At 53.3% G+C, this 13,572-nt stretch overlaps 1 protein-coding gene across 1 annotated transcript in view; it reads left to right on the forward strand.

Moving 5' to 3' along the window:
- TMPRSS4 (transmembrane serine protease 4) overlaps positions 1 to 6,156 on the forward strand; it is a 37,604-nt gene extending 31,448 nt beyond the window's left edge. The window contains exons 9-13 of the mRNA XM_008249423.4: positions 225 to 391; positions 2,716 to 2,814; positions 3,018 to 3,160; positions 4,516 to 4,665; positions 5,076 to 6,156. Coding sequence (XP_008247645.1) covers positions 225 to 391; positions 2,716 to 2,814; positions 3,018 to 3,160; positions 4,516 to 4,665; positions 5,076 to 5,087 — 571 coding nt within the window. The 3' untranslated portion in view covers positions 5,088 to 6,156. The remainder of the gene's footprint in view (positions 1 to 224; positions 392 to 2,715; positions 2,815 to 3,017; positions 3,161 to 4,515; positions 4,666 to 5,075) is intronic.
- The last annotated feature ends 7,416 nt before the right edge of the window (positions 6,157 to 13,572 follow it).

Here is a 13,572-nt window from a genome sequence, read left to right on the forward strand (position 1 = left end):
CAGTGGCAGAGTCTAGAGCCACTGCCACGCCCCCTCAGGTAAAGGGTTCCTTGAGCAGGTTTCATGAGGAAAAAGAACCAAGTCCTCCTGTGGAATCTGACGCTGCCCCTGCCCCACCATCGTGTCACACCCGGCACCAACGTCATGGCACAGCAGAACCACAGCCCTGGGCAGAGCCTTCCAAGGCTTGGCTCAGGCCCGAGCCCAACGGTGTCTGTCCCCAGGAAGCACCTCGACGTGTACAGCTGGAAGGTGCGGGCTGGCTCAGAGAAAGTGGACGACTCCCCGTCCCTGCCTGTGGCTAAGATCTTCGTCTCCGAGTACAACAGCTCGTACCCCAAGGAGAAGGACATCGCCCTGGTGAAGCTGCAGTTCCCGCTCACCTTCTCAGGTGAGAGCGGCGATCCAAGCCCCGCGGCTCAGCTCCAGGCGCCCCTTGGCCTTGGGTCACCACTCCCCCCCACCACCGCTGCCCCCCAAGACCATACCAGCCCCCAGCCCCCAGCTGTCAGCCGACACCTCACACTGCCCCCTGCTGGAGATTTTCCCAAGGTCCCTTTTCTCCCTTTGGGGCCCCTCTGGTGAGAATCACAGATTCACTCCATCTTGGAACTGGGAGGGTCCTCTTTAAAAAGACCGTCCAGTCCATTCCCCACCCCCGACCGGTGCCCGAGAGCCTGTGTGGCATCACTGCCTGCTCTACTCCAAAAGCAGGGAGCTCAGGCTGGCGCCGTGTCTCACTGGGCTAATCCTCCGCCTTGCGGCGCCGGCACACCAGGTTCTAGTCCCGGTCGGGGCACCGGATTCTGTCCTGGTTGCCCCTCTTCCAGGCCAGCTCTCTGCTGTGGCCAGGGAGTGCAGTGGAGGATGGCCCAAGTCTTTGGGCCCTGCACCCCATGGGAGACCAGGACCTGGCTCCTGCCATCGGATCAGCGCAGTGCGCCAGCTGCAGCGCGCCAGCCGCGGCGGCCATTGGAGGGTGAACCAAAGGCAAAAACCTTTCTCTCTGTCTCTCTCTTTCTCACTGTCCACTCTGCCTGTCAAAAAAAAAAAAAAAGCAGGGAGCTCATTATCTTTGAAAAACGAATTCCCCTTTACTTTTTTTTTAATGAGGTATCCTCTTAAAAGTTTTTTTAATACGCATTTTATTTGAAAAGCAGAAAGGGAGGTCTTCCAACTGCCAGTTCGCTCTCCAAATGCCTGCCGCAACCAGGGCCAGGCTAACCTGAAGCCAGCAGCCCACAACTCAACCCGGGCCTCCCCCATGGGTGGCAGGGACCCAAGTACTTGAGCCGTCACCTGCTGTCTCCCAGGGGGTACCTTAGCAGGAAGCTGGACTGGAAGTGGAAGAGCCTGGACCGGAAGTGGGCACGCCAATGTGGGATGCGGACGTTCCAAACGGCATCTTAACCGCTGCACCACAGATCCTCCCCAGAACCCATTGCTCTTTTTTTTTTTTTTTTGCATTTATTTATTTATTTGAGAGTTATACAGAGAGAGAAAGAGAGCACGCGCGCGCGCGCGAGAGAGAGAGGTCTTCCATCTGCTGGTTGGCCAGAAGGGCCGGAGCTGCACAAATCCAAACCCAGGAGCCAGGAGTTTCTTCTCGGTCTCCCACGTGGATGTAAGGGCCCAAGGACTTGGACCATCTTCCACTGCTTTCCCAGGCCATAGCAGAGAGCGGTATTGGAAGTGGAGCAGCCGGGATTCGAACCAGTGTCCATATGGGATGCCAGCGCTGCAGGTGGTGACTTTACCCACTACACCACGGCGCCGGCCCCAAATCCATTACTCTTAAGACAGCCTGCAAATCCTTGAATAGCTCTGTTAGTTGCCCCGTGGTTACACTGCGTAGTATTAAGGTGGGCGTTTCCCACTGTGGGTTCTATGGGACAATGGTCCCTTGGGGAAGAGGGGTTCTACTGGCAAATCACTTTGGGAAACACTTCCAAGCTGCAGCTCCCCTCTTGGAGTGCGGTAGCATACTTAAAGTGTGAAATGCCTTTCAAAGGCATCTGTTTGCTCGTGTTTACCCCATGTTTGCCGACCTTATCTGACCCCCGACTCCTTTTTTCACGCCACCCGGTTGGCATCCCACAGAACAGTGGTGTAGAAGCACAGGTGTGGACTTTTCCAGGGCGTAGGTACCCGGCTCTCCTGAACCCTGGCCCTGTTTCTGGATTTGTGCCTGGGATTTGCTTTCATGAGGTATGGTAAGGTGACCGACACGGGGGCACCTACCTTTAAAGGAGAGTTTCTTACTTGCAGTTCCTGAGAGAAGGGGACGTCCTACACCACACCTGGACACGGGGTGACAGCACGCGGTCACTCAGTCGTTACTGAGGTTTCCATGGAGAAGTGTGGGCAAGGCAGCGTGCAAGTATGAGCGAGCTTGGGGTTGTGCAGTGTGAAGAGCTGTCTGGGCTCTGGAGGTTGATCTCCAGTTGTCCAGTCCCCAACTCTGGGGTGGTTTAGGGCAGGGGAAAGATTGGCATAGTGGGTGGAGTTCCGGACAGGGGTGGTTAGGCATATGGGCTTTGCACTGGTCGGTTTACACATTAAAGGCATTCCCTGGGCAGGTGCTTGCTACCTCCAGGACTTAACCAACCCAGTCCCTCCCAGACCAATGAGATCCCCACAATGTCAAAGCACAGTAACATACTGAAAACAAAGCCGTCATTAACACGGGGCCTCTCTCCTCTCTGCTCCTGGCAGACACAGTCAGGCCCATCTGCCTGCCCTTCTTCGATGAGGAGCTCCCTCCAGCCACCCCGCTCTGGGTCGTGGGCTGGGGCTTTACAGAAGAGGGTGGAGGTAAGTCCTGGGCTCAGGGCCACAGGGCAGGGGATGCCCTTGGAAGAGGCAGTGGGAAGGTCACCCCTCGGGAAAATGCATCCTGGAGGACCAAGCTCCAAGGTGCCAGGCCCAAGGCAAGGTGTTCTGGCAACCCAGAAAATGAAGTCGGGCTGGGGGTGAAGGGCAAGAACGGGACTGTGAGTGCGTTTTCAATCTCCCAGGGAAGATGTCCGACACGTTGCTGCAGGCGTCCGTCCAGGTCATTGACCACACACGGTGCAATGCAGAGGATGCATACCAGGGTGAAGTCACCGAGACAATGCTGTGTGCAGGCATCCCGGGAGGTGGTGTGGACACTTGCCAGGTGGGGCCTCCAAGAGTCACGGGGAGTTCTGTGGGTAGGGATGTAGGTCCTAGAGAGATGGAAAGGTTCAGAGGCTGAATGCCCCATGTGGGTCCTTGTGTACAATGGGCACTCAATGTGTGATGAAGGCAGGGAGAGATGGAGGGAGGGGAGGAAAGAATAGAGTCAGGTAAAGATCTAAGTATGGGAGGATGGATGGGTGGTGGATGGATGGGTAGATGGATAGGTGGGTGGATGGGCGCATGAGTGAATGGATAGATGGTAGGTGGTTGGATAGGTGGATGGATGGATGGATGGTTGGATGAAAGGGTAGGTGGGTGGATGGATGGATGGGTGAGTGGATGGATGGATGTGTGGGTGGGTGAATGGATAGGTGGATGGATGGGTGGTTGGATAGGTGGATGAAGTGGTAGATGGGTGAATGGATGGGTTGGTGGATGGGTGGATGGGTGGATGGATGGATGGATGGATGGTTGGATGGTTGGATAGGTGGGGTGGGTGCATGGTGGGTCTGTAGATGAGTGCTGATAACTAGAAAGACTTCAAGTGTCTAGTTCACACACAAAGATGACAAGACACTAGAAAACCCATCTCACACTGGATGAACCCTGGTGCATGTCCCCTCTCCACCTCACCAGCCATCAGAACTGCTTAGCAATCCCCTGCATTTTTTCTCACTACCCACCCCCATTTCCAGAGGAGCTTCTAAACCATTTTCATTACAATCCTTTCTGCGCTGCCACCCCCATATCCAAACATCCAGTTCCTTCATCCAAGAGACATCTCCTGTGTGCCACAAACATGGTGTGCCTGCCCTCAGGAAGCTCATGGCTGGGAGGGTGGATTGCATGGAAACAGGCTCTCGTACTGCAGTGTTAACGGGTTTGGAGGAAGCCAGTCAGACGGGCGCGAAGTACTTTCCTCTATGTGATGTTTTCTTGTCTATTTGCTTGTCTGTTGTCTCTGTCTTCCACTCTGTTAGAGACCTTCGGTTTTCTCATTGATTGAATCCCAATTGCCTAGAATAGTCCCTGGCACAAAAGAGACACTCTGGAAATGGTTAACTGAACTGGAGAACTCCTCAGTTAGACAAAGATAACCTGACTCCTGCAGGGTGCCGGGAGCCTCCGATGAGCTGGCGTGGGCTGTGGATCTCTGTGAGGGCTGACAGCATGCCCCAGCCAGCCTGACCTCACATAGGCTCCCAGAAAGCGGAGTGTTCCAGGTGTAGGCCCAGCATGAGTGCAGGCAGCGAGGGAGCACAGAGGAACCCATGGGCTGGTTCAGGAGGCGGGGAGGAGATCCCCGGCCCCTGGCCTGCCTCCACCAGCAGCCCCTGGTCCGGCCTCTCACAGGGCGACAGCGGTGGGCCCCTGATGTACCATGCTGGCCAGTGGCAGGTGGTGGGCATCGTGAGCTGGGGCCATGGCTGCGGGGGCCCAAGCACCCCAGGAGTGTACACCAAGGTCGCCGCCTATCTCGACTGGATCTACAATGTCAGGAAGGTGAGTATGGGCCCCCTTCCCCTCCCTCCCTCCCTCCACCCTGCAGCTGCCAAGCTGTCCTTTAGCGTGAAGTCAGTGTCTCTGAGGTGGTTTCACATGCAAATCCCTGTCCCTCCCAGCAAGCAAGCCGCAGGAGAGTCCCCTACTAAAGGCAGAAATTCCACAGGGCACAGATTCCTGCCCGGTGCAAGCACCTTAGGCTGCAGCCGCCCGAGCTCTATCTCTGCCAATTTTCTGCTAGAGTAAGACTCTCAGGACCTTCCCAGAGAGAAGATTCTGGGGTCTTCCTGGCCCCTTGAGGGGAGAGGGAAGCAAAGTCCCCCCGAGAAGGAAGAGCATCCCGCAGTGGTCACCACGCAGTCCTGTTTCCCATCACCCGACACACTCTCTGTCACCCTCTCTCGCTGCAGTCTGAGCTGTGATGCTGCCCCCCCACTGCGGTGCTGGGAGCTGCTTCTGTCTCCCCGACACACATGGGGATCCCGCAGAAGACAGACACAGCAGGAAGAGCCGGGTGGGACTCGCCTCTCTGCCACCTCAGCATTGCTTGGAGCAGCTCAGGGCCTCCATGCCCGTGAGAGACCTCCAGAGCCCGGAGACAGCATAAGGGAGATGGCCCACCTCCGCCTGTAGCTGCCAGCATCCCAGGGAGACAGGCAGCCCCTGAACTGGCCAGCCTGGGGGCCACGGGCTCAGAGATGTCGCTGGACAGCAGCAGAACTTTCCACCGCACCGACTCACGTTTCCCCAGAGTGAGAGCCAGGGCGGAGAGGGGCTGAGCCAGCCTCTGCCTCTCCACTCAGCCTCACGCCCCCCAGAGCAAGGCACAATGCACTGTCCCACTGTCGCCGTGCCTACTGTTACCGCCTGCGAGACTGCCGCTTGTGTCTCTGTGGCACTATTATTAACCGGCTGTTGAAATGGTCAACGTGGACTGGCTGGGCTGCTGGGCGAGAACCAGGTTAGGATTGCAGGGCCCGAGAGCTTTGGGCCTGCGGAGGAAAAGGTCCTGGAGAAGGGATCGCTTCTCACAATCGAGGCGGGGGAGGAGACACGAAGCAGCCTCCTTCCCACAGGGCCCCTCCAGGCCTCCGCCTCCCCCTGCAGGCTGTGACGGAAGGCAGAGAAGTTCCTGAATGGCTGGAAGGAGGTCTTGCCCGCAGAGAGCCTCCAGGGTGAAGAAGGGGGAGGGGAAGGAGCCGGGTCACCTCCAGGTCTAAGGTAGTCCCTAGGCTGAGGACAGAAGCACGAAGGGGTCTCTGCACGCAGAACCGAGCTCCGTGGACGTCTCTGACAGCTCTGTGGGACCCCCTCCCTACCCATAGTTGAGTCAGATCCTAGATCAAATCTGCTCATTAATGCTTTATGGGTTCCTGGCCCAGCCATGGCTGTTGTGAGCATCTGGGGAGTGAACCAGCGATGGAAGATATCTCTCTCTCTCCCCCACCCCTGTCACTCTGCCTTTCAAATCAATAAACAAAGAAACTGTCAGTCGAAACTAAGATGTTCTTCTAGGAACAATAAACCAAAATCTTGGGTTGCCCTGGGGACAGAGACCTGTAGGCTGAGATCAAAACTAAACCCGAAGTGGCTGGCTCTGTGGTGCAGTGGGTTAAAGCCATGGCCTGCAGTGCCGGCATCCCATACGGGCAATGGTTCAAGTCCTGGTTGCTCCACTTCCGATCTATCTCCCTACTAATGGCCTGGGAAAGCAGCAAAGGATGGCCTGAGAGCTTGGGGCCCTGCACAGGTGTAGGAGACTGGATGAAGCTCCTGGCTCTGGGCTTCAGCTTGGCCCAGCCCTGGCTGTTGCAGCCATTGGAGAAGTGAACCAGTGGATGGAAGATCTCTATCTCTCTATCTCTATCTCTATCTCTATCTCTATCTCTCTCTCTCTCTCTCTATCTCCTCTCTCTCTCTCTCTGTAACTCTGCCTTTCAAATAAATAAATCTTTAAAGAAAAAAACTAAACCTGGACCCCCTGCAGGCAAGGGTGCTGAGCCTGGGACTCCTACGTGGAGCAGAGACGGCTGAAGGGGGCTAATGTGTCCCAGGCACAGACCCTCTGGAAGAAAGCATCTCCAATTCAGGATCTCAGCATTCCCAAAGATCCTCCAAATGTGAGTTCACCATCAGGGTCAGAGAAGATGCTAAAAAGGAATCGTGGGAATCGTGGGAAACTGCTGACTCAGGACTTTCGGTATCAGAATGATCAGGTAAGAATACTTATGGAGTATCTCCTTGTGCCAGACACTGTCTAAGTGTTTCATCGTGTGCTGGTGCATTTAACACTCACACAGGCCCGAGAGAGAGGTACTCTCTCGGCTCATTTATGGATAAGGCACACTGAGATTCAACACCTTGCCCGAGGTTACAACCTTGTGAGTGGAACCTGAGGTCTGACTACAGAACCTGTGCCATGAGCCACCCCACTGCAGGGCCTCCAACGTGGTCATTCACAAAGTATTTACATAGATTTTAAAATGGGTGCTATTTCCACAATTTTAAAATTACTTGTGTGGTGAAATGCAAGTCACCATCCTCGCCATTTCACGCGTGGGGTCCAGTGCCACCAAGCACCCTCACCCGCTGTGCAGCCACTGGCGACATCCACCTCCAGAACCGGTCACCTTGTGGAACTGAAACTGCACCATTCAACACCTCCTGCTCTCCACTCCTTCCAGGACTTGCAGCCACCATTCTGCTTTCTCTCTCTACAAGTTTGACTCCTCCAGGTACTTCCTCTAAGGGGAAATCATACAGTATTTGTCTTCTGTGCCTGGCTTATTTTCCTTAGCACAGTATCTTCAAGGTTCACCCCTGTTGTAACATTGCCAGGCTGAACAGCGATGCATTGTTTATACCACATTTTTGCTTGCCCAATCGTCTGTCAAGTGACATTTGAGTTGCTTTCGTCTCCTGGCTGCTGTTGAATAATGCTACTATGAACTTAAGAGTACAAAAATATCTTTAAGACTTTGCTTTCAATTCTTTTGGATATATGCCCAGGAGTGTAATTGCTAGATCATATGATAGGTTTATTTAATTTTTTGAGGAACCACACTGTTTTCCGTAGAGGCTGCATAATTTATATTCCCATCAACAGTTCTAGTCTCCCCACATCCTCACCAACACTTGCTATTTCTATTTAAAAATTGATATATTGGGAAGAGGAGACTGGTGGTGTGGTACAGTGGGTTAAGTCACTGCCTGCAATGTGTGCATCCCGTTTGAGCACCAGTTCGAGTACTGGCTGCCCCACTTCTGATCCAACTCCTTGCTGATGTGCCTGGGAAAGCAGTGGAATATGGATGGCCTGAGTACTTGGGCCCCTGCACCCCCATGGGAGACCCAAGCAGAGTTCCAGGCTCCTGGCTTCAGCCTGATGCAACTCCAGTCATTGTGACCATTTGGGAAGTGAACCAATGGGTGAATGAGCATTCTGCCTCTCTGTCTCTCCCTCTCTCTATATATAAAACCCTGTCTTTCAAATAAATAAATAAACCTTTTTAATTGATGTTTTTAATAATTAATCAAAATGACAAGTATATTTGAAAAATCAAATATAGTTATTAGAAGTAAAAACTTACATTATTAAAATGAAAAACCAAGTGGATGGGATAAATAGCTTTAAAGACACAAATTAAGAGAGATGAATAAGCTGGAAAATGGAAAATTTTACTAAGTTTATAGCAGAGAGGAGAGGAGGTGACTTTGAAGCAATCAAGGCCAGAATGTTGAAGTCTAATATATCCAGAGTCCCAGAGGGGGATAGAGACAATGCCCAAACAGCAGAGAATATCCCAGAACCAATTAAAGGCACAAATCCACAGATCCAGCAGACACCCATACAACCATGGCAGAAAAGTTACAACAAATCCAAACCTAGTTATGTTATAGTGAAGAAGCTTCAGAACACCGAGCATGGAAAGAGACTTGAAAACAGCCAGAGAGAAAGCCAGGTCCACCACAATACCATGTTAGACAGTCAGCAGACTTTCCCACAGCAACACAGGAGCTGGAAGGCAGTGGAACTGTTGACCATATCAACAGACAATAAATGTTGTGTGCTGACATTGTGCACAGAAGGTTAAGCCACATCCTGTAATGCCAGCATCCCATTTGAGCAGCTACTCTGCTTCCAATCCAGTGCCCTGCTCATGCACCTGGGAAAGCAGTGGAAGATAGCCCAAATATTTAAGCCCCTGTCACCCATGTGGGAGACCTGGATGGAGTTCCAGGATCCTAGCTTCAGCCTTGCCCATCCCTGGCCATTGTGGCCATCTGGGGAGTGAGCTAACAGAAAGAAGATCTTTCTGTCTAACTCTGTCTTTCAAATAAATAAATCTTAAAAATTATTTTTAAAAATATAATAGCAGTCAATCGAGAATTGTGAACCCTACAAAACTGTGCTTCAAAAATAAAGATTTTTCAGGAAAACAAAAACTGAAAGTTTACCACCAACAAATATCCTCTAGGAGCATCTAAATACTTTAGGAAGAAGGAAAATGATCCTCAAGGGAAAAACGTGTACCTGAGTCACGGAGTCAACGCGTGTGTAGACGACGGCACCAAGCATGTGGGAGAATTCAGAAGTTCATGAAAATACATGTTGTGAGGAAACCATGCACGGATCTCAGACGTGCTTGCCCCGAAACAGACTTACCTCTCCCTTCTCTGTTTCCACAGAACTCTTAGAGGGTGCTTGTGTGTAAAACCAAATCCTCAACACTTAAATAGATACCAGAACCCTTTTATAAAACCAACCATACGCCAGTCTGTGAAGCCTCAATCTACTTCAAGTGGAGTGTGGACCCCAGATGTCTGATTTCCACACAGCCTGGCCTGAGTGCTCAGACTCCACTCACCTTCCTGGCTGCCTGCTCCGAGGCAACCCAGCTCCAGCCCCTCCCATTCCCACCACTGAAAAGCCCTGGCCAGCTCTGTCGCCTCTTGTCCTAACATCACCACTGGTGTCCTCCTCCTCCCCTGGTGCCAGGGCCGGGCTTCGGCTCGGTGGCCTTCATCACACACTGCGGGACAGCCCATTTGGGTACCAGCCAGAAACATCAAGCCTGCAACTGACAGCCAACCAGAACCAGCTGAACAAGACTGAGAGCCCGCCTTGTTAGCAGACTCACCTGCCCTATCATCCTACCCTGAGAAACTGCCCATAGCCACATCGCTACTATTTTTTACCCCACTAGCTCCGGTCAGCCACTCGAATGGCCCACAGCCTGTGTGCAGTCACAGCATTCCTGATAACCATTATTCCTCATTCCTACCCCCATCTGAGCAAGCACTCCTGTAGTCTCCCATTTTGAGTGCTGGTTAGTCAATGACAGGTAAGATCCCCTGGGGGATAACCCAAGACAGGCACAGCCACGTACAGAGACCACATGGAAATGGGGTCAACAATGGTATGGCCAAGAATCATGCCTCCTGTTGCTCAAAAATAAATGAAAAGGGAGAAATGTGGTGGAATGAGAAGGCCATGCCAAGATGGCCACTGGCAACAGAAACTGCCTGGCAACAGGCTGTGATTGGGTGGCTTTGGAAACTGCCTGGCAACAGGCTGTGATTGGTTAGTGCATAGACCGCCCCTTGGCCGGATTGGCTGCCTTGGCTATTTAAGCTGGTGTACCAACTGAAACGAGTCTGCAGGCTGCTCCCCTCTGGCCCGCTTTCACCCGACTCCCGAGGTCTATGTTGTGACTCCACGCCTCTTGCCCCACCACGCTCCTCCTCTCAGAACAAATCCACAGCAACAACACACCCTCCATGGTGAGAGCTCCAGCGGTTCCAGGCCCCAGAACCCGTGACTGTACCAAGAGAGCTTGGGCTCCCCAGGACTGCCCGGAGCAAAGGTAGCAAAACATGGAAATGATTGTCCAGGCTGTAAGTGGAAGGCAGCAGCCAGCAGGTCAATTGCTCGACCTTGCTCCCCAGGACAGAGGAGTCAGAGAAGTGCCGACCCCCAGTGACGGCCTTGTGCTTCAGCAGTGGGCTGTGCTGCAATAGAGCCGAGCTCAGCCAGTATCAGCTCCTCGAGGTGCTGTCTCCCAGTCCCGCCCACAGCCCTCCTCTGCTTCCTCCTGCTTCCCTGGGACTCACCCCCCAACCCAGAGAGAAGAAGCCAGCCTGGGAGGAGACACTCAGATTAGGTTCTCACTGTGTTGCTAAATTACAAGGCAATAGCAAATCACTTTCAGCCTACAAAATACATATGTGATTTAACAAATGCTCATAGAGGCAGGCGTGTGGCACGGAGGTTCCCTGCACCCTTAACCAGAGGGCCTGGTTTTCAGCTGCTCCGCTTCCAAGTCAGGCCCTGTCAGTGTGCCCCTGGGGGCTCAGATGCCGGCTCAAGCACCTGGGTCCATGGCACCCACATGGTACAAAGAGGGGGGTCCCAGGCTCTGGCTTCTGCCTGGCCCAACTCTGGCTCTTGCAGGTATTGGCTACCAGCCAATGGAAGATCTCTCCCTCTCCTCCCTCTCTGTCTCTCTGTTGCTCTGCCTTTCAAATAAATAAAACTTGAAAAAATATATAAATAGGTTAAAATTAAAACACTTTTAAATAATAAGTCAATGAAGAAGCTATAAAGAAAAATGTACTAAAATTGAATGATAATAAAATATATAACGTGGATATTATGGTCCCATCCGGACAGACACCACGCAGCCGCATCCACGGCACGATTTCAGGACTGGGTTGTGGGGCGGGCCTGCCTCAGCGAGCTGCCCTCAGCACAGGTGATTCTGCCAGGAACGCCAGAGGGGAGCGGGCGGAGGCTCTCACCGCGCTGCTGAGGGGAGCATGCGAGAGCAGGTTGGCGCGGAGGCAAAATGCCCTCCCGGGTTTATTATTTTTTTTTTAATTTAAGAGCTGGAGAGAAAGAGCTCCCATCCTGTGGGTCACTCTCCAAAGGCCTCCGACAGCCTGTGCTGACTTGGGCAGAGCCAGGAGCTGGGGACACAGCTCGGTCACCCACTGGGTGGCGGGAATCCAACAGCCTGAGCCATCCAGGAGCCAGGAATGAGACCTGGGCGCGCCTGTGTTCTGTGTGGGCATCTTGGTTGGATCTTAACCACCAGGCCAGATGCTCACCCCAGACTCTCCCCTACTTCATAAGAAAGGAAGGGGGTGGGTCCCAGAGAGGCAAGTCCTCACCAGGGTGAGCCTGGCTCCGCAATTCCAGTCCACAGCCATCCTCATGACAAGGTACTTCTGACCTCATCTAAACGCCAGGACTGTTAGTGTTGGGGCGCGGGGGGCAACGGGAGAACTTTAATGAGTGCTGCATTGTGTGTGCAAGTGTCCTGGGGCAGAAATATATGAAACAGAGTGGAAGACTAAAAGGCACATCCCCAACCCAGGGAGGCGACTCTAGCAGGTGGGAGCAGCAAGGACCAAGGCCCAGACTTGAAGGGGCTCGACGAGGAATGGGGAAAGTGTCGGGTGAGAGAGAAGGCCGCATGGGAAGATGGGAGGAGAGATGTGAAGTGAAGTGGCTCAGCTTTGGAGGCAAACAAACCTTGACTCAGAATCGTGTGTGTGCATGAGTGTATATGCATGTGTGCATGTGTGTACACGAGCATGTGTGTGCGTGTACACAAGCGTGTGTGTGTGCGTGCATGTGTGTGTACACGAGTGTGTGTATGCATGTGTGTGTGCGTCTGTGTGTGTGCGTCTGTGTGTGTACGCACAAATTACAAACATGTTACACATTTCAAACATTCTGAAGCAAAGATCTGAAGTCACCCACTCCACTCTGACCCCTGTCACCCTCCTCGGAGACCACCTCTGAGCTAGCTACACAAGCACTGAACGCCTCTTGGCCTCCATTTCCTCTTCTCTAAGTTGGGGCTGATAATAACGGTTCCCACCCCGCGGCTGCTACAAGGTCTGGGTGACAGCGGAGCAGGCAGGAAGCACCTGCAGGCTCTCAGTTCCTGCGCGCGGCCCCTCAGCACGGTCGCCGTGCAGCCGGCCAGGGCTGGGCTGCCTTCTTGCCTGCTTTACCGAATCAGGGCTGGGGCACATCAGCCGCGAAGTCATTTGGCCTGGCCCTCCTAAGGCAGCCGCAGGAGGGACTCATTATCCAGGGATTCTATAGCAGGCTAATTTTTAAATTGGTCATTTTTTAAAAGATTTATTTTTATTTGAAAGGCAGAGTTACAGAGAGGCAGAGGGGGGCACGTCTTCCATCCACTGGTTCATTCCCCAGGCGGCCGCAATGGCCAAGCTGCACTGATCTGAAGCCAGGAGCTTCTTCCAGGCCTCCCATGCAGGTGCAGGGGCGCAAGGACTTGGACATCTTCCACTGTCTTCCCAGGCGCATTAGCAGGGAGCTGGATCAGAAGTGGAGCCACCAGCATCCATGTGGGATGCCGGCACTGCAGGCAGCGGCTTTCCTGCTGCGCCACAGCGCCGGCCCCTAGGGGACATCTGTAAGCTGTCTCTGTGCTTTGGCTTTATCCAGGGTAAAATGGGGATCATTGAAGTGACCTTCCAAGGTGGCATGGGATGTGATGTGAGGCTGACAGGAATTCAACCCTTACTCTGCAGAGTCGTTGCTCCCAGAAGACTTCATACTTATTGTCTGGGTCCCCTCACAGGCGAGGAGAGCAGAGGCCAGGGAAACCCCGGCTTTCCCACCCTCCTGCCCGCCGTGCTCAGGGCAAGAACTGCGTTTGGGTCAGGGACTCAGGTCCATAGCTTCAGGCTGGCGCTTCTCCAACATGCACACAAATCACCGGAGACCTGGCTACAAAGCAAGCTCTCCGTCTGTCCATTAGGGGAGGGGCCTGAATTTTTTTTTCCAGGCAGAGTTACACAGTGAGAGAGAGAGACAGAGAGAGAGAGAGTTATAGACAGTGAGAGAGAGACAGAGAGAAAGGTCTC

Source organism: Oryctolagus cuniculus, chromosome 1 (genome assembly GCF_964237555.1).
Source record: "Oryctolagus cuniculus chromosome 1, mOryCun1.1, whole genome shotgun sequence".
Lineage (NCBI taxonomy): Eukaryota > Metazoa > Chordata > Mammalia > Lagomorpha > Leporidae > Oryctolagus > Oryctolagus cuniculus.